Source organism: Schistocerca serialis, chromosome 2 (genome assembly GCF_023864345.2).
Source record: "Schistocerca serialis cubense isolate TAMUIC-IGC-003099 chromosome 2, iqSchSeri2.2, whole genome shotgun sequence".
Classification (NCBI taxonomy): domain Eukaryota; kingdom Metazoa; phylum Arthropoda; class Insecta; order Orthoptera; family Acrididae; genus Schistocerca; species Schistocerca serialis.
Genome location: NC_064639.1, coordinates 485113004 through 485135147, shown reverse-complemented (window position 1 = coordinate 485135147; position 22144 = coordinate 485113004). Strand labels below are relative to the sequence as shown.

Here is a 22144-nt window from a genome sequence, read left to right as displayed (position 1 = left end):
GCGCCGGTTTTGGATAGCGTAAGGCAAGAAAAAAGGAAAAAAAGTGAGATAGTGTTAATACTTTCATCTTTCTTTACCTCCTCTGAATTACTGCAGATGACGTGTCACTGAGCACATTTGTACTGTGCATGCAGTACACGTGAGGTGCCTAGTTGTTTCCACTGCCTTGTGTGGATTACATAAGTTCTTGTACACTTCACTAACCTGCTGTCTTCATGATGATGATGTCCCCAGCGCAGAAAACAGCACGCAGGTCGTGGATTCCTTTTCTTGAGGCTCAAATTAACTTCGCAAGGAACTGCTGCTACGAAAAAACTATAACTCATTTGGGATGCCACTCACGTTTTTATTGATATAGACACTAGAAACTGTTCTTGATCACAACGTATTGAACATATCTTTCTACAGTCATTATATCTGGCTAAAATACCATGAAATACATCCTGCGACAGACAACATGTCTGTCTACTGGAACCGTCACAACTGGAGAATAAAATTTCATGAATCAAATACTACTATTACAGACAACATGTCTGTACCTAGCGACGGTCGGAACTGTAGTAAATGAAACTGCATGAAACAAATACTGCTATAACAGACAACATGTCTGCCTACTGGAACGATCAGAACTGGAGAGCCGGACTGCCCGAGACGCTTCGCGCGCCTAGCCAGCAAGGCGTGACCTGAATGGCACCGAAGGGCATCGGCAGTAATATCGTCAGTCTTTTGTTTTAGTAATACTTTGATTTTAATCATTTTGAAATGACTGATTGATAGCTGGCTGTTGTGAGATGTTTATTTAAAAAAATGAAGTAATTTGGATGACAGATTTAATTAATAATAGCAGCTAAAGTTTAACGTTTTGGCTCCCTACCGCCGAACACAGCAGCCAATCACAGAGCAGCAGCATCATGCAGGCGGTCTTTCTCACGGGAATGGTACTGAATCTAACATCTGTCACCGGTACTTCATCCCACATTGCGTCATATCTATGCTTCTTGCATCTCCACTGCCCTGGGAATAGCTTCCTGGAGCCTAATATGATGGCTGAATAAGCCAGAAATATTAAAAGCGCCATTTTGCCTTTCACGGTATACTTTAACCAAGGCGGCACAAGAACAGTTTACTGTGCCCTGTAACACACTTCACCTTGTGTGGCTCGTGTGAAAGAAAAACGAGCGCAGTAGGACGAGGGTCTGTCGCTCATCGGCAGTTTGAACGCATGACGATAATGCTATCCCTTGGAAAACAGCAATAAAGATAATAAGGATCACCTTGTACCTTCAGTGTGTATGCCAGGGGGTCTCATTCATAATGCTTAAAAGCCTGTTGCGGCAGCTCGTGCTGCAACAAGCTACAACCAGCTGTAGATTGTGGCAAACGTTGGAACTAACGATGCCTGTTGTCTTAGTCTCAAGGTCATACTGTGATCTTTCCAGCTACTGGTACAAAAGCTTGAGAAGACCAGTGTTGCTCACAGTCAGCAGCATTGTGCCCAAAACTGATCGTAGACGTCTGTTTCCGAGCAGAGTAGGAGGCCTGAACCAGAAAGTTCTTCCATAAGTTGCACTGTGACTTCATGGACTGCACAACTGCGTAGAGAATAGTAAAGTCCCACTATATAGGTCAAGAGTGCACTACACATCAGAGATTGCTACATAGAAAAATGATTGTTTGGGGTGCTCACAAGAATGTTCATTACAAGAGACAACGAAATTTTGTGTAAGATCTTAAGAAGTGCTCTGCCCCCCCCCCCCCCCCCCCCCCCAACACACACACACACACACCGCCAAGCATTCGCAGCAAAGCGCCACAGTTTGGACCACACTTAAAAAGCAGTGTAGCTCACTTAACTCTAAAAAAAATGACAGCAGTGGAATTTTTTGGGTAAATCTAGGTGTATATCGAAAGGACAGTTTAACTGGAGCTGGAGGTGATTTAGTCGCCATAACCGTCAATAAACTAGGATACAACAAGACAGAAACTGTAGCTGCATACGAGATTGTTAAGGCATGACTCATTATCAAGGATGGGCATAAACTTATACAATTAGGTCTTTTTACCGACCACTAGACTCATCTTAAAAGCACTCAAAAACCTTAGAGAAAACCTCGCTATTACTTATGTTCTCCAGTCATACTGTGATCACTGAAAGAGACCTCTATCATTCAATAATCAATTGAGATAATTACGGTCTCGAAGTGTGACGTCTTTCGAAATGACGCTAAATGCTTTGTTTGAAAAATGCTCTGACGATATAAATGATAGAAACACGGTATATTAGATCTACTGGCAACAAACAGACTTGACCTCTTTGAAGTATTTCACGTAGAAATTGACCCAATGAGACAAATGTAGCAACAATGATTACCAAAACACAAAATATAACTAAAACAGGTGGAGGATTTATTTGTTCAGTAAACTAGATAAGAGGCAGTAATGTCAGTAGCTCTGACAGTAGCACGTAGAGGAACTGTAGTTCAAGCTTTTTTTTTAAAAAAAAAAAAAAAAAAAAAAGTTGGCAAAAGCTGCCTAGACATGTACCTAGTAGTACCCTCCATGTTAAACAGTCTTTGCAAAATAAACTTCTAAAGGAACAATGTCTACTATGTAATATAATCAAACAAAAGCATACGCTGTCAGTCCAAAGAATGTTTCGAGACTGGATTGACAAAAAATAAAGAAAAGTTAAGAGAGCGGTTTTAAAGATTCAGGCTTCCTACATAGTGTCCGCTTAAACACAACGCACAGAACCTTCATACAATAGCGAAACTGTCAGAAGCGTCCTACTTTGGAATGGTTTTCAGCTCGAGCGTCACCATGGCTTTATGTCGGTGATGTGAAAGCGTCGACTCTTCAAGTGAATTTCTGGATTTTGTAGTTCTGACGTAGGTTTGTATTGATGACATCACGTCTCGTCACCCGTGATGATTTTTTTTGTTCGGGAGTCAAGGCGTGCCGGACAAAATTTTACATAGTTTTCTCTTCTTCTTTAAGCGGTCTGGAGAATGCTTTGAACACTTTATTTAGTGATGTTCCGCTCGTTGCTCCATTTCGATTAGTGATACAACAACGCTGGCACACTATGACTGCATGTCCAGCACTGAACACTGCCTGCTCACATGGTCGAATGCACATCTGTTGTATACAGTTATTAGTTTAAGCTGGCATCGTAGTTACAGCACTGATGTCACGTATACACCTGGAATAAAATCAGTCTCGGAACTTCTTGGACAGTTGGCGTAAGGCTATAGACAGAGAGATGTTAAATCAAACACCTTTGGCTGTCAGTAGAACGATGCTTGAAGCCTTCAGCATCTATCATAGTAAAATATTATCGAGAAACCTCTCGCAAAATAAATACTGGTCGTGTGTAATGGCCGATAGTTGGACCAAAGTTAATGTATTGACACTCATGGGTGATGCAGGAAATGTTGGACGTAGCGAAGCAAACATGAAATTCTAAACTCCGTTTCCAGATGTTCCTTTACAAACAAAAGCACAGTAACATTAGTGACAATGGCGTTGAGTAAGAGGTGAAATCGCTAAAATTGAGCAAGGCCCCAGGACTAAATGAAGTCCTTCTCAGTTTCCACATAGAATTCGCGGCTGATTTAGCCCTTTCTTTAACCATAATACATAACTCAGACAAAAACTGTGCATTATGATTGGAAGAAAACCCAGATTACTGAGACCTGCAAGACAGATAGCAGAAGCGATCCACAAAACCATCGTCCGTTATCATTGACATCCAGCTATTGTAGTCTCTCATAAGTAGACAAATTCTAAACTGAAATGTAATGAGGTATCACGAACAGAATGCCCTAATGCCCACCAACATGGATTCCGAAAGCATTGGTCATGATAAGCAAACTCGTGCTTTCTCACATTACATCCTGAAAGCCGTGAATGAAGGTAGTCACGTAGACGTAATATTTTTGTATTTGCGAGAAGTATTTTTACTCGATACCTTGTCGACAGTTACTTATAGCGTCTATCAATTGGGATATCAAACAAATTTGCGATTAGATTAAGGTTTTGTAGTAGGGAGGACGCAGAGTGTTATCTTGAGTGGACAGACAGATGTAGTTGTGTTTTAGCTGCAGGCATCTCCCAAGACTTCAAGGAGTTAACATTAATAATGAGTACATAAAGGAGTCAGCGACATGGCTACACGTGTATTCAACAACCTGCAAGAGCACATTAAATGTCATATAGTGATGAAGTGGAAGTTAAGACTAAATTAACCAACTTTCTGGACAACTTCTTCTACTCCACCGAAGAATATCTTCACATAATCTCTTGAATTCAATGTTTTATATTATTTTATGTTTAGAATTAAAGCTATATTTCAACTGCCTTTAATAGTGTTCAGTCATTTCACTTACCGTTAGTAAATTACGAAAAAAGATCTTTGATTTTTGGCACATCCAGAGGTCGTTCCCCGTGGGATCCATGGAATACTTTAATCACAAGGAAATATTTTGATCACAAGGGTTCAGTGATCGGTAAATAAGGTGGTAGACCCGTTAACTGATTAGAATATGGAATAGGTCTACAAAGGCAATTGCTACAAAATACTCGTGCGAATCATCGTAGAATGTTGCACAAGAGAGTAGCAACCATACCAGATAGTATATACCGGACACATACAAAGACAGGCAACGAATGGTCATAGCTTTGCTTGATCCACAGGAGAGTGCCACGAAATTACTATAAAACGTTTACTGGCAGACACTTGAAGATAGGCGATCTCCCGTGAAAGCCTGTTTTCAACATTTATGGAACCAATGTTGATCCAGGAATATACCTCAGGCTCAACGCATCGCTCCTGTAAGGACCGCGAAGACACGATAGGTCAATTACAGCGCGCACAGTCATTTATCATTCTTAACGCACTCCATATCCGACGCTGATAACCTTGTCTTTGTTCGCCTGTAAGCACCAAACATCCATATCCGAATGGAACTGGTAGAAATCTCAACACTGCGTGGAAGAGCGTGCACTATCTCCCATGTACTTCGCAGTAGTTTGCGGAGTATGTGTGTAGATGTGTCTAAGAAAGCCTCCTAAGGTATAATTATTTTTTAACTATTATGTTGGATGATTTTTCTAAGGTTTAATTGCGAAAGTTGTTCTTCTAGATTCTATATCCGTGTTTAACATAAGGTCTTTTTCTGTGCGTGATCAGTACTGGATAGACATCCTTGATTTTTTTTTTCTTTCTGTGAAACACGCAGGTCACGTGCATGATAGAATAGAAACAGAAACGGGCAGCGGAAAAGCAATCACACCATAACTAATGCACATTTCTGCTGCTTGTTATTTGTTAGTGTTTGTTTTGATGCGTTTAATAAAAGCGCTATCACGAAGTAATCAGTTTTTTAAATAATAAAAACCCCAGTTATCGTTGACAAATAACAAGCAGCAAAAATGTGGTCTCTTGCTGCGAGATTTTTTATCTTATTGCCACGTGTACTTCGCTTTTGTAACAATACGGCCATCATTTTATTCATATACGCACTTAAAACCAAGCAATTAGAGTTACTGTTGAGTGGGCTTTTACACAGTATGACCCAAAGATGTCATTTATGCCATAAAGTGAAGCAATTTCATTTTGTGGGAAAAATATTGCTCAGCTGGTATAATTTTTATCAGCATCAGCTTCTTCGAACAATTCAGAAAACGCTAAACACGTAAACAATTTGGTGTCCACCTGTCATTGCTGTCAAAAAAGGCTGTACTGTCGTTATGAAAATATATGCCATAAAATGTATAATTGTAACTTCTAGACTTACAAAAAATGAAAATAATTTACTTTATTTATTTTGCATCATATCTACTTATTCTTAGTGTGTTTTCTCTTTGAAATTCGAGGGATAATCGTCAACTTGACTACCAAGTCGTTTGCCCCCACCACGTGACTCATGTGGACATGGCCTTGATAGCAACACGGAAGCTATAATGGTGTCCTGGCAGTAGTGTTTGCGTTCGTGGTGAGAACAGAAGACCGTTGTGTAGTTCTGTTACATACCGTGTTTCATTAAATGGAACTAGAGTTTTAATGTGTTTTCTGGAATCTGAATTCTGCCCTCTCGTACCGTATTAGTTTCTTAACCGTTTTTCGTAGTTTGTAAACAAGTGCGACTGCAAATTTTCACCATGCCTGCCAGCGGGCCCGTCTACCAGCCTACTACTGAAACATACGAGCAACAGAGGGACTGGACGCGCGTCAGTTACTTGTCTCAGACTGTTAGTAATGGCATTAACAGAACGAAATGCCTGCAGTGGGTAACCCTTGTCCTCGGATTGTTTGCTTTAGCAGCAGGGCTTATTATGCTCATTGAAGGAGCTGTCGATTATTCAGACACCCGCCAACACGAAGCGGATGAAAGTGGTTCTACAAGTGATTTAGTGATTGCAGTTGCTGGTGCAATTCTCATTGTTATTGGTTTTGTACTTATAGCCTTTTACGTACGCACAATCAGGAGGAGGAAGAGTTGCTTCTGCTTCGACTCGAAGGAACAGAGACTGGCCAGACAGCTGGACAACCAGGCAAGCAACGGCCAGGTGAGGACACGTACTTCTTGGAAAAATATTGACTACCACATTGTTCTGTGCTGAGTATTCAATACTAATTTGAAACACTCTCTAGTGTAAAATTTTACTGTTAGGAATACTGCATCGAGAGATGGCTTCACAGCCAAACTAAAGTTGTTGTTAAATAGTAAAACTGTTTGATAGTATGCTGTGGGTCGCTACCAACATATTCACATAGGCCTACATGTAATTTATTTGCTGTACATTATCCCAGCAATTGCTGCTGTGTCACCTCTGTTGGCTCTTGTGTGGGAATTACATTCCCGTTACTAATTGTATTTTAAAACCTACATTATTCAAACTCAGATGTTATCTAGCCCACAGAGAAATATAAAATCATATTTTAAGTTACATTTTGTTCTTGGCTAGCCTCTAAGTGAAGCCATGTCTTAAATGTTAAGACTATTAAGTTTATGAAGTTAATACAGTGTTTTGGTTTAAGTCCATATTAGTTACAGCTGTAATAGCTAACGGAATGGTTCTGTGCGATTTTCTTGAACCCATTTGTAGGTACTTATCTTAAGACAGGCTAAGAAGGTTTGTTTCTTGTTGTAATGTAAAGATTTCCTCTGTTTCGTTTGTAAGAGAACACATTTACACTTCTGTAGAATGGAAATTTTGTACCTTAATCTTTTATGTTTTCCAAATCGGAAATTGAGAGTATACTGTATATTATAAGCTGTGTTTGTACATTTTATGCTAACTCGTGGAGTATTTTATGGTAGGTACCGGTTTTTGATAAATTACAGACTTCTCTTTTTACTATAGCTAGGTCTCTCTAGGCTTTTTCTGCGTAGGCTTGCCATATTAGAAATGTAAATTTTGCCCTTAAGCAAACTATTGCATGGACTGCGAAAGTTACGTAGGAGTGAAATGGCATCATTGCTAATAGTGTAGCCATTACTCTTTGATACATGAACAGTACTAGTTAATTTTATGATTTAAGTAGCATGTAGTCGTGAGATTTTCAAATCTTTGTGATAACTGCAGTGGTATAGGCCTAACCCTGAAAATTTCTATGCTAGTGCATTTCTATAATAGTGCTCTTATATTTTTGTAGATCTCAAGGAATTTATAATACAAACTATGTGATAGGCTGTGGGGAATTTTATAAAAAGAAAGTTTCAACCTTGGTAATTACTGCAACAAAAACAATTTGCAAACTATCACAATAAATTGTGGTAATTTAAAAATGTGAAACTGATACTGCTATATGGTATGGTGTCTTGGTAACTAGATTGTGGGAATTCGAGACAGAAGTTAAGTATAGAATAAATTATTTTGTTAGCAGTTGCAAAATACCTAGCCCCTCCACTCTCATGTTACAAATCCCATTGATGCATGAAAGAGTGAGCATATAAGCAGTGTACATTTTCCTTCTGGAAGTATCATTCATTTAGTATATATTTTGAAGGGTTTGGAAGTTTGTTGTCAAGATAAGACATACCCTTTAAGTAAATTCCATGAAACTGAAATTCGAGATAAACTAACTGTGGCAGCAGGTTAATTTAGATAAAACAAACTAGGTGACTTACTACGTGTTAAAACTGCAACCTTGATAAAACTGATGGAATGACAGTTCCTGCACTCAAAATAATGTAAAAAGCAGAGGGGAGTGTTATCGCAGAGACAGCCAGTGTTAAAAAGTAGTGCAACTATTTTTTGCTTCTATAATCAGTACTACTTTTCATGGTACTTGCCTAGAAAGAGCCCACATGCTGAATTCACTGAACTGTTATATTTGAATGTTGAAATGTTGCTGTTCTTAGATGTGCTGTTCATCCAGGTTTTACATTGATAAAAATAGTAAAGATAATACAGACATTTAAAATGAGTTAGACTGAAAGTGCAAAACAGTTACTGTGCAAATGTATGGATTTAAAAGAACTAGGAGAAAGATACATACCATCTACAAAAAAGAGGCATTTGGAGAAAAGAGAAGCAGCTGTATGAATATCAAGAGCTCAGATGGAAAACCAATCCTAAGGAAAAGGTGAAAAGAGTATATAGAGGTCTATACAAGGGAGATGAACTTGAATGTATTATTATAGACATAGAAGAGGATATATATGATTAAGAGATGAGAGATATGATACTGTGCACGAAGAAATTGATAAAGCACTGAAATACCTGAGCTGAAAAAAGGTCCCGAGGGTAGATGACATTCTCTCAGAAATACTAATAGCCTTGGCAAACCCAGCCATGACAAAGAATAGAATGTTTTGGAATGCTACAAATATTTGCGAGGAGATCTGGTAATTAATGATGCCCATTTTTTTCTCATTTTGATACATAATGTTCACTTATTTGGTAATATGAACGTCAATTTACAGTGAGAATCAACAGAAATAAGTTGCGTTGAAATATTATGTCTGTTGACTATCAGAAAGTGTAATTAAGGATCTACAGGATGTAATTTGGTGCTAATGGTTGGCTGTAGATGTAGTTCCTGTGCTTCTGAGCAGTTATTAGGGTGGGACATTAACAGATCTGGTAGGTTATCGTAGCTTGTGAAATCCTGAAAATGAGGTACGCTCATCTCCCTAGTCCAAATGATCATCTATTCAGTTTCTCAAAGTTATCATTTAGGGCCCATTATAAATGAGAGAAAATGTAGACATTCTTCAATTTTGTAATTATTTTAAAAAATACATTATCTGCATGTTTGGTTTTTAAATATCATTAGAATGATTGACCGAAATAGAATAGCATGGAATCTGATTTTGAAACAATTTTGATTAAATTTCTTTGCTTTATTTGTACGGAAATGTACTGTGTGCCCATATTGTTCCTGCTGTACAGACTTGTGAAATATTTTGCTGTTTGTGGAGCATTACACACATTAAGATGCCAAATGTACTTTGTATGTAAACAATTTTTTTTGAAAGAATTTTTTAAAATGAAATCACTTTTGCAAGCCAGAGTTTTCATAACAACATATAGTATAGTAATGAAGACTTTGCTTGAAAAGAAAAATTCATTTCATAAAACTTACTCACTGAGACAAAAGTTGGCTAGTGCTTAACAACAGGAGAAGCAATTCCCATTACTGCTAAAAGAAATTCACAAAAATGGGAGACAGCACTCAGCTTTTGGAACCTATTTGCTGCTTAGGAACTGAGTGGCTTTGCCTCCCATGTCCAACCAGTTCCCTCTTCCCTCATTGGAAAAATGGGTCCATTGATCTGAAAGCTAGCCAACCTGTCCATCTCTTTGTGACTTTTAAGTAATATTTTTTCTCTTTATCAGATTTTTTACAGTGTGTCAGCATATCACTTTTCTTAACGAGACATCAATTAGCAATTCATTCTTAATATATTTTGGAACATAAATTAAAAATAGTGGCAAAAACTATTTCTTGTTGAGATACGCTGTTACTGTATACTTAAGTTACTCCTAGGTGCGAATGTAAGAAGTTGCTTCTTGCTTGTAGGCACCCATTCTGTTAACAACTTTCCACAGATCATATCTCCTTTCTTGCCCAAACAGTAGCACGACTCTGACAAAACAGTAAACATGTAAGCTCCATTTACCTTAAGGTTGGGTTATCGGATGTTCTACTGCCCGCTTACCAAATAATGCAATATGGATGTTGATTGAACATAATAGTTAGTTTATAAGTGAAAGTGATGTTTCTAAAATGTGGCATAGTAAATTATTATTTAAGACTATCCCCAAAATAAAGATTAGTTTTTAGGCATTTACCTTCTACAAAACAAAATTGTTTTTTCCCTGCCACCAAGCCATGTTTCGGCACATGCTGCCTACTCTCTTAGTTAAGTATTTCTAAAACATAATATCTAGTTCGAAATGGTATTTTATATTACTTTTTCGATGAAGTGCGTGCGTGTGCTAGCACGTTTTTCTACCTTTCTTAGATCTAACCATGTGGTAAGACCAATGCTCTGCACAAAGTGAACATAATACCAAAAGAAATCAGATGTTTCACATTATTTGTAATATATATTAGCTGTCACTGTGTCATGTCAGTTGTTTCTTTGCTTCATGATTTCAGTGTAATAGAAATGAAAACTTAAAGTGCCTCCTTTTTCTCAATTACCCACTGAGCACTGCAAGAAACAGAAATGACAGTGTATTACCTAATTCTCACACAGTGTTTATCCCAATTGGTGTGTCTTGCATTTTTTACATTTTGCATTGCATGCCTTCCTATTAATTCCTGTGCAATCGACAATTCCACGTACTAACTTTGTGACTACTGTAGGTGCTGACATTGAATCCATCAACTGATCTTCTTGTGACTGCACAGTATGCTCCTGTGTCAGAGATTTCGTATCAGCCACCAGCAGTGTCTGAGGAGGAGGAGACACGCAAACTCATGGGTAGTGACAACAAAGAGTGGTAAGTAGAAGTATGATATTTCATGTTATTTTCTTCTACGTTTTGTGGCTATATTGTACAATACAGGTCCAAGTTTTCATTTGCATGAGCTAGAGCACATTCAAATGAGCTACCGTGAGAAAATAATGCATGGTCAACATCTAAAAAATGTAGAAAAGTAGAAGTAATGTTACTGCACAATTTTTGCCAATGTACCAGAAATTTCATCAGTACCACAAATTGCTGCAACATTCACACACAGCCCTTTCGAAAATATTGAAATATAGGAAAATGTTAGGTTGTGTCTTTCCAGTCCAAATTCGTGGCTCAAAATTGCAGTAGAAAGACTTAAGCATACAGGTGACTTAATTGTATTGATTATTTGGGTTTTAAAATCAAATACAGCATTATGATTCTATTGAAATATACGGCCCGAAACTACTAAGTAGGCGTGGACTTTTCTCAAGATTTCAGAGTAGTATTGTACCTTGATGCCCACCTATAGTTTCTTGTCACTTTCATTAGGGCAGTTCTGGTGTAAAGCAGATGCCAGACTGAGATTCGTTGGAAGAATCCTAAGGAAATGCAGTCCGAAAACAAAGGAAGTAGGTTACAGTACACTTTGTTCGCACACTGCTTGAATATTGCTCACCAGTCTGGGATTCGTACCAGATAGGGTTGATAGAAAAAATAGAGAAGATCCAACGGAGAGCAGCACACTTCATTACATGATTATTTAGTAATCGCGAAAGTGTTACGGAGATGATAGATAAACTCTAGTGGAAGACTCTGCAGGAGAGACGCTCAGTAGCTCGGTATGGGCTTTTGTTGAAGTTTCAAGAACGTACCTTCATCAAGGAGTCAAGCAGTATATTGCTCCCTCCTACGTATATCTCTCTTAGAGACCATGAGGATAAAATCGGAGAGATTAGAGCCCACACAGAGGCATATCGACACTCTTTCTTTCCACAAACAATAGGAGACTGGAATAGAAGGGAGAACCAATAGAGGTACTGAAAGTACTCTCCACCACACACCGTCAGGTGGCTTGCGAAGTATGGATGTAGATATGATATAGAAAGACCTGATTAACTAGTTGCAGTTAGTTAACATACTGCATCAATGATGTCTGTAATGATGCAAATGGTACTACCAGCATACTGCCCCACAGAAGGTTCTATATACATTAGGAATTATTACATTGAATGAAAAGTGACACATCTCACAAAAACTAAATAAATAAAAAAATTTATAAGAAATGTTTCCATTTGCATTTATTGACGAGGTCCAGGACTGTCATGCATTACACATACGTTAATTGCACGTGATGTGAAGTAAGTAATTCATGTTCTGAACACAAAACAATCTTTCTACTACAGGCAAAAAGTTATTAAAGTATACTATGGAAGCCTTTGTACATTACGTGGTTCAGGATATTGTTGGTGCAAAGAACGTTGACACTCGGCACTGTGGATGGTGGGAGCGGCTGTAAATGGGAAATGCCTTTACGGTCGCTCCCATCAGCCATCGCGCCTAGTGTCAACTTTTTTGCATGTATAGTACTAGTATCAGTGATTTTGTGACTACATTGGCATGTTGAGTGAGGAGTTACTGTGTGTGGGCTCGGAAACATTTCATGTCGGTCTTCCCTCCACCCCCTTCCTACTGTTACTATCCCTGTCCATGATATTTATTATAGGTTGCAGAGTGTTGCCTGATCTTCTCTAAATTTACACAAAAGAGTTTCCCTAGAATGCTGCGTAACTTCTAGAGTTCACGTTTTAAAGTTCTAACCATCTCTACAAAACATCAGTATTGGTTATACTAACCTGTAATGGTCCTTACAGTATGTCACTGAATTCATTCAATTTTTGCTGTCGACACTACTGTTGAGTACTCCATTAGTCTTGGGTTCCTTCATGGATGAGACATTTAATTAGAACTCCTCCAATAAAAGTCTTCTTCTGGATTCCCACAGTTGCCTTATGTGTTAGTCCCATTAACTATCATTTTGAGTAATAAATTTAAGATTCCATTCTGTACCACTCGTGCATTGCTGATTTTATCAAGTCAAGCAAAGATGATTCCTGCACCACCTTCATTTTTTTATTCTGTCCATCCTTGTTGCTCAGACTGTTTCTGTGTAATTTTGTGTTACATCCATGTATTCATTGTCCAGTTTTCAGCAGAATAGGTCAGGAGAAGCACATAGAGGAATTCATAAATTCCTTGGTCTTCAGTGGGACATTCGTATTCCATTCCGTACACTTCTTGGAAATGATACGGCTTACTGCACTCCCTGACTTCTTAATTTCTTTTATTTTTTTTCCTGTTACTCTTAAAATATATTTAAAGCTGTCAGCATTTTTTTAGCTGTTACAATCCTGACAGCACAAGTCCAAGGATATTTCTCTCCCTTTTCCAGGTCACAGATAAGAATTAATTCGTCACAAGTTTCGTATAGTCCAACTGCCACTGCCCATGCACCTGATTGCTGCTGAATGCCATCTTCCTTATTCCGCGAGATCATTTAGTTAACTATTACTGTTTTACTCAATGACTTTCCATCAATTACTACAACATGTGATCTTTCTGACGGGATATCACGCATACAGTTGCACAACCAAGACTATACTCAGTTACACAATTGGATTAGGAGTTGCTTGTGAGGAATGGTGTCAAAAGCCTCCTTGATATCTAACATTATGGAATCAGTTTGTCATCTGTAGATAGCACTCATTACTTCATGAGAAGGAAGAGCTGGTTGTTTTTTACAAAAACATTTTCTGAATCCTGGTAGCTGTTTGTCAGTAAATAGCTTTCTTTGAGGTAATTCTTAGTGTTTGAGTACACTATATGTTCAAGACTTCCAATGCAAATACCAATCATCAATATTGGTCTGTAATTTAGTGGATTAATCCTATTTCCTTTCTTGGTTGTTGGTGTGACCAGTGCAACTTTCCAGTCTTCAGGTGTGGCTCTTTCAGCAAGTTATCGGTTGTATGAGACAGTACATACTGAAAGGAGCCTGACTGGTACAAAATCTGGACCAGGGTCCTTGCCATTAAGTGATGTAAACTGTTTCACTAATTGATATCTACTTCCCAGTTGTTCTTGATGTGAATTAGTCTTTTTTGCTGAAGGAATTTTGGAAAACTGAGTAGAAATTCTGCCGAAGTGGTATTGTTATCGGTCACATCACCATTATGAGGTCATGGTTGCGTCTTGCTGCTTGTATACTTTGCATGTGACCAGAATCTCTTTTGGTTTTCCGGCAGATTTTGTGATGAGATTAGTTGTGGTAACTATTAAAAGCGTCTCATATTGAATTTTGCACTAAATTCCAAGCTTTTGTAAACTTTGCCCATCTTCGGGGAGTTTTGCATTCTTTTAAATTCGGCCTGCATTTTTCATTGCTTCTGCAACAGTGCCCTGGCCTGTTTTGTATGCCAGAGGGATCAGTAACATCTGTTAATTTATTTGGTATGTATCTCTCAATTTCTTTCATAGTATTTCTCTGAATTTAAACGACATCTTACCTACACTTATAGTCAGACTGGAAGGAGTCATACCATAGTACATTCCATCCACTACTGAGCAACTGAATGTCATGCACAGCATTAAAGTTGACTCCTCTATGTATTTATTACAGTCGGTTCTAGCCAGACCTGAATCCTTTGGTCAGGTCAACACAGATGAATCCAAAGATGAGGAAAAAATTGGATTTGCGTATGTATGTAATAATTATTTTGAACTCCCAATCTGTACTGTGCAAAAGTTGCATTTATGCCGTAGAATAAATAACTCTACTTACAGCTTACCTATATCAAAAACCTGCTCTATCCAAGAAGCCTTTGGTTGCATTTACTCATTCAGCAGTCTCCAGGCAATAAGTTTTCCGGAACATTACCTAGTAAGATATCAAAGTTCCTCTACAACCTTCACAGAACTGGACCCACAATTGTCTTCCTCTGTGTACAGAGTCGTGTCTCCATTCTAGGAAATAACATGAATGAGAAAGGCCCTCAGAAGGAAGTATCTAAGACACCACGTTTTTTGTAAATTGGAGGAGGAGTGATGCACTGATGCTAACAAACTCAGAAAAATAAAAAATGCCAGTAAATATAGGAAATCATACTGTAATTTTCCTGGAGAGTCATTTGTTCCATGTCACATTCTTATGTATTGCACATTCAAAGCTCGTACACGAAGACCAGCACAGGCGTCAGTGTGGAGCACTTACAATGGTTAATAACCTTGTTGAACAGACTTTTTAGACTATATCATATTAGGAATATGTGGTTCAATCCCTGCCACATATCCCTAACAGGTGACACGAGTATTGCAATTAAAGTGTAAGAAAACAGTAACTACGAGAAGGTTTCAGTCTCGTGTACAAAAATTGCATGTAGTGATTGATACAATTGGGGAAACCTATTTGTTTGAGATGTCCACCCTATTACATTTTGTGTGATCATTAATAAATCCTTGGACGTTGTTTTATATTTATTGTTCATTTTATATCTTCATTATAATTTTCTGTTGGTTATTCAGTGTGTAGAAAGAGGACCAAGGCTTAATGTTCGCAGAAGTCCTTCTCAAAAAGACCCGTTTTCTCTTTGAACTAGTTTTCTGCCTCCCCCACACTAGTTTTACCCTTAAGATGTTTCACATCTTTCCTGTCAATGTGGAAAGGGTGTGGAGGATGTCTTTTCAACTAGTTGATCTGGAGTGGGGAGGGGAGAATGGTTGGGCTACTGGTGCACTCTTCTCCCTCTGACATGACAGCCCTTACATAATTCTGCAAATTGAGGGACTGACAAATGTATTGTTGACTCCCATTAACCCTTATTTATTTATTTATTCATTCATTGATAACAGGAGCAGAACTGTCCCATTATTTATTAACTTAGAATGCTATGGTTTTTTACTGGTCGCTAAAATTTCTGCATTTCAATACCATGGAACCAATGTGGTCTCTAATAACAAAAAATGTGGTTCATTGTGTCTCAGGTTTTCTGGGTGTGATTGATTAATGAGGTGCTTTTGGGTTTCCAGCTGAGTTTATTCAGTTTTATGAGTACAATGGAATCAGCTTAGCTGATGACCTGGAAGTCGCAATTACATGTCTGAATTAATTGGAACTGTTTGTGAGGAATAATGTAACAACCTATTGAAACAATTAAGGATTATATGCGCCCATGTCCAAGGTGCAGAGTGATGCAGTTGGCAACTAGTTGTTTGAGGGAGGGGTTCATGACTCCTAGGCAGATTTCTCCGTCACTTCCTAATCCTTAGACAAGTTCTGGGATGGTTTCTTTCAAATGGTCATTACTGATTGTAGCTTGTTCTTAGTTTTTTTTTAAAGGGTTGAGAATGGATTTACCTTTCTTTGTCTTAAATGCAAAAGGTGATAAAGCCGATATTAGGTTGGTATCTAATAATACCAGAGAAGGTATCTAATAATACCAGAGAAGGAAATTTGCTACTCCCATATAGCGGAGGTGCTGAGTCACGATAGGCACAACAAAAATATTCACACAATTAAAGCTTTTGGCCATTAAGGCCTTTGTCAGCAGTGTGCGCGCTCACACACACACACACACACACACACACACACACACAGTTTGCAGTCTCAAGAGAGCTGAAACTACACAGTGTAGTTTCAGCTTTCTCAGACTGCAGACACGTACGGTACGTGATTTGTGTGCGTGTGCGCGTGTGCGTGCGCAACAGGCCTTAAGATTATCAACACTAGGGGGCTTATAAAACATAACTCCAGTAGGATCAGAGATACAGGCAAGTGTTTTTTTTTTTTTTTTAGCCTCTGGCCTGTAGGCTGCCCTTCATCACAGGTGTGTTGTGTGATAACATTACTGGCCTACCTACCAAATCGACCTACCTTGCGGAGAAGCCTAGATGCCAGGACCATAAAACAGCTTTCATGGCCCCGACATGTAGGCTACCCTGTATGAGGGGCAATATTGCCTTAGAGTATTATTGGCCTGCTTTATTGCCCTTTACTGTAAGGGCTACACATGCCGATTAGCATGGCTGGGGACAGGTTAAGATGGATAGGAGGAGGACAAAGTGAGGGAGAGAAGGAAGTGGACAGAGGGAGGGATGTGGAGGAAATTCATGGGGGGGGGGGGGGGCATGGGAGGAATTGTGACAGCTATGTGGGCAGTGTCTCACTTATCAAAAACATGCCTCTGCAAATCCTTAATAAAACCCCTCATTTATCTGAATAACAGTGCAAGAACTTTTTGTCCATTTGTTACATTTTGTGGTCTACGTTGTTTCTACTTCTGTAGGGCATGCGTATTAAGACACTTTAGTAACTTTTTGTATTGATATATTCTAATACTTTGGTTTCCAAAGATAAATTGCTTTATTTCTTACGCACAAGCGTTATATAGCTTGGGTATTACCTTCTGTGTTGCAAGAGTGAAATATTTGCATTTTGGAATGGAATGATTAGTACTAAAGTCTGTAACTGGAGAATTTTATACTTGCTGAATTTTTAATTAGAATCCACCACGAAATACCTGCCCTTTCTTTTCTTTTGTAAGCATGGTATGTATAACAAATAAGATTTTTCTCTGCAAGTAGTTTGCTGTACTATTTTCATTAACTATGAGTTTGACACTTCCAGGATGAGCTTAGACATTAAATGATACATATTATAGCATTTGTTGCTCATCACTGATATATTTAACAGAGCTGTGCTAACAGTTTTTTAATGTGTGTGCTATTAACAATGCTGCTAACAAGCTTGCTGCACGCTTCATTTGTTTCAGCGTTGAGGAAAGTGAACGTATGCTGGAACCTGATCCACGAATTGTGCTGAGGCCACGTAGTCATGTTGAAGAAGCCTAATGTATTAAAATGAGAGGTATGTTCTAGAATGTATATGGATATTTCGTTATGTATAAGATCAGTATGTTAAAATTCGTGTCTCAGAACAATATATCACTTCTAAGTCAATAAACAAATGAAACAAAGAAGGTATTAAGACACCAGTAAGTTTATTGCCACTAGGGCATAAAACGTTAAACATGCATGTAAAGAAAGAGGATTGTCCTAATTTCTAACAAGGGAACCTCCCCATCACACCCCCTCAGATTTAGTTGTAAGTTGGCACAGTGGATAAGCCTTGAAAATCTGAACACAGATCAATCGAGAATACAGGAAGAAGTTGTGTGGAACTATGAAAAAAAAATAAGCAACATATACAAACTGAGTAGTCTATGCGCAACATAGGCAACATCACAGCAAACTATGAGCTCAGAAGTGCCATGGTCCCATGGATAGCGTGAGCAACTGCAGTGCGAGAGGTCCTTGATTTAAGTCTTCCCTCGAGTGAAAAATTTTTCTTTCTTTATTTTCGCAAAGTTATGATTTGTCCGTTCGTTCATTGACGTCTCTGTTCACTGTAGTAAGTTTAGTGCCTGCGTTTTGCGACCGCACCGCAAAACCGTGCGATTAGTAGACAAAAGAACGTGCCTCTGCAATGGGAAGTGAAAACATTTGATCGAAAGGTCATAGGTCAACGGATTCCTCCACAGGAAAACATGTCTGATATATTCTATAGGACACTGGTGACAGCTTGTGCGTCACATGACAGGAATATGTTGTCGACCTACCTAACTTGTACACTTGGCGAATGGGTAAAAAGATTCTTCTACCCTGCCCTATTTAGTTTTTCTTGTGGATGTGATAATCACTCCCAAAAAAGTGATGAAAACATAAGTTTGTCACATAAACTGCAACAAATGAATGCAACAGTTTCACAGTCGCACAGTTTTCCCTGTGTTCTGTCAAAACATATGTTTTTAACGTTTCCAAATTTTTCCGTGCGTAGACTGTCAAATCCTGCATATGTTCAAGCAAATCTAAACATGTCCTGGAATTTTGGAGAGCGAAATTATGTGTGAGTGCCTGAACTTTGATAATTGTCTGAAATTAAAAAATTAAACTTTTCACTCGAGGGAAGACAAACCATGGACGTTTCGTACCACACTTGCTCACGCTAACCACGGGACCACGGCGCTCCTGAGATCACAATCTCCTGTTAGGTTGCGTATCTTGCGCATAAACTACTCAGTTTGTATGTTTTGCTTATTTTTTTCATAGTTCCACACAACTTCTTCCTGCTTTCTCAATGGATGTGTGTTCAGTTTTTCAAGGCCTATCCACTGTGCCAACTTATAACTAAATCTGAGGGGGGTGCGATGGGGAGGTTCCTTTGTAAGAGTCAGAGGACATGTAAGTCTCTAATGGGTGCCAGGAGAAGTAAATATTGAGCAGATAGGCTAAATCGCACAACACACTTAAAATCTGGTTGAAATAAAGAACTCGTCACCGAAATTGTATTAAAACACTGTTCATTACACTGCAACTTGCTCTTTTTTCACAATTTAATTGCATACGCTACAGCACTCCAGCTGTTAACAAATGTCAAAACTGTTTGACACATTAGTGCTACTTGACTGGACTGCTTGAAGAGTCCACGAGAATAAAGATACCATACTAAGGCTACAACTTTTTTATGTTCATACAGCCTTCCTGACTTGAAATCTGTATTCACGAAGATTTCTCGACTTCTACCTGAAAGTGCTTCAGTTCTGTCTTATTCTTTAAGTCTCCTCCGTTGGAAGGAGTAAACCATCAGAGACACTGGCAGTCATGGGTAATTTACTCGCAATGAGTCAAACATCATATCTTCTCAGTCGGTATGTACTAAATGTAAACGAATGATGCTAATGATTCAAAGGCACTCCCAGCTGCATATCATGTCCTCATGGTTTCTCATATTGAAAGAGGTCAGTCCTTTGCTACAGTTAATCCAATTATTATTCAGAAACGTGCTGATGCAGTTGCCAGCCCGGTGAAGTCGTGTTCTCGTCCACGCAATGGCTCTTCTCTTTTGGAGACTACTTACACTGAAGTGCCAAAGAAACTGGTACACCTGCCTAGTATTGTGTAGGTTCACCATGAGCATGCAAAAATGCCACAACACGATGTGGCATGTCGTCTGAAGTAGTGCTGGAGGGAATTCACAGCATGCGATCGGCAGGACTATCCGTAAATTCATAAGAGTATGAGGGGGAGGAGACCTCTTCGAAATGGCACATTGCAAGGCATCCTAGGTATGCTCACTAATGTTCCTGTGTGGGGAGTTCGGTGGCAAGCGAAAGTGTTTAAACTGAGAAGAGTGTTCCTGGAACCACTCGGTAGCAATACTGGGTTTGTGGGTTGTCGCATTGTCCTGCTGGAATTGCCAAAGTCCATTGGAATGCACAATGGTCATGAATGTGGATGCAGGTAATCAGACAGGATGCTTAAGTACTTGTCACCTGTCAGTTGTATCTACATGTATCAGGGTCACTTGTCGCTCCAACTGCACATGCTCCACACCATTAAAGTCTCCACCAGCTTGAACAGTCTCCTCACATGTGGGGACCCTGGATTCATGAGGTGGCTTCTTGATAAAATTTGAAACGACTCGTCAGACAAGGCATCATGTTTCCAGTCATAAACAGTCCAATGTCAATGTTGACAGGCCCAGATGAGGTGTAAAGCTTTGTCATGCAATTATCAAGGATACACGAGTGGACCTTCGGCTCCAAAAGCCCATATTAATGTTTCGTCGAATGGTTCGCAAACTGACACTTGTCGATAGCCCAGCATTGAAATCTGCAGCAATTTGTAGAAGGATTGCACTTATGTCATATTGAAAGATTATTTACAGTTGTTGTTGGTCTCGCCATGCAGGATCTTTTTTCGGCCACAGTGCTGTTGGAGATTTGATGTTTTACCGGATTCCTGAAATTTTAAGTACATTTGTTGAATGGTCGTACAGGAAAATCCCCACTTCATCGCTGCCTTGGATATGCTGTGTCCCATAGCTTGTGTGCAGACTAAACCACCACATTCAAACTCGGTTAAATTTTGATAATCCACCATTGTAGCAGCAGTAACTGATCTAACAACTGTGCCAGCTTCAGTGTACGATTCTCAAGCACAACAACTGCTTGTAGCTTCAGTCCTCCATGGCTATCCTGTTTGTGACGAGGACCATCAGATGAAAATGCTTTGTGTGGTGTTATTTATACTAGGCTGCTCAATGGTCTGACCAAGGCAGAAATCCAAACTTACCTCTCTGATAAGGGCATCATTGCAGTCTATTGGAATGCATCCTTAGTGCCTACATGCACTCTTCTTCTCTCGTTCAAGAGAGTAGTACTTCCTTCAAAGATGAGAGCAGGCTGTGAAAGTTCAGTCCAATCGCACATTACGAACACAATGCGCTGCTACCAGTATCATCGTTACAACCGCAGTCAGATAGCCATTTGACATACAGCCAAATGTGTAACCTGTGGTAGGGATTCTCACAAGGGCAATTGTGCTCGTCCCCCCAAAATGCCAGGGACATTGCTCCCCTCCCCCCAGCCAGAGGAGCAATGGCCTTCTCTGGATACTCTCAAGCGGAAGGGGTCCCTTGGGACTCCACCTTCCATAGTTGTCCCCCACCCCCCTAGTAGTCCAGCGGACACCCGCCAGTGGCTGAAAGAGCCGCTGGTTGCTGGTTGATGGACTTCAAGGTCTTCTTCTGTCCCTGAGGCTACTTCTGAGAAGCCCTCCCAGCAAGCCTCTAAGAAGCAGCTAGAGGGCAAAACTTCAAAATAGTAGTCTGCTAAGAAACAAGAGCCTCCAGTGCCATCCGTACCAGCACTCCCCCATGGCCCTATGTCCAAGGATGAGGTGGAGATTCTGGCGTCCCCTGAGGACCTAGATCTCATCAACGCCGTGGATGCAATGGTACTGGATGCCAACACTCAACCAGTGGCGACAGGGGGTGATGAGGCCCAATTTGCCTTCTTGCTCTCTCCATGCCAACCGAGACGACAGAAAGCATCATCCTCCTGTGGAACCATGGCATCTTCATCCTTACCTCTGTCTGTAGTGAACCTGTGTCCTTCAAACACCTTTAGAAGCTGTGGCTGTCACGGTGAGGGACAACACAGGAAATCACCATCTGTAACATTTACCTCCCTTCAGATGGTGAAGCACTACCCCTGTTTTGGCTGCACGCATTTCGCAACTTCCCCCACCTTTTCTCCTTAATGCCCATAACCTTTTGAGGGATGGAGCCAAGGTTACTGGCCATGGCAAAGATGTTAAGGACCTACTAACACAA

At 39.5% G+C, this 22144-nt stretch overlaps 1 protein-coding gene across 3 annotated transcripts in view; it reads left to right on the top strand.

Annotated features, from left to right (window-relative positions):
* Positions 1-5926: 5926 nt before the first annotated feature.
* The window catches only part of LOC126457413 (uncharacterized), a 40351-nt gene continuing 24133 nt past the window's right edge, over positions 5927-22144 (top strand). Inside the window, exons 1-3 of one of the 3 annotated variants that reach the window (XM_050093684.1) lie at positions 5930-6570; positions 10826-10962; positions 17742-17836. In XM_050093684.1, coding sequence (XP_049949641.1) covers positions 6163-6570; positions 10826-10962; positions 17742-17820 — 624 coding nt within the window. In that variant the 5' untranslated portion in view covers positions 5930-6162 and the 3' untranslated portion in view covers positions 17821-17836. Of the gene's footprint in view, positions 6571-10825; positions 10963-17741; positions 17837-22144 lie in introns of all 3 variants that reach the window. The other 2 variants (XM_050093683.1, XM_050093682.1) reach the window with 2 other exon arrangements.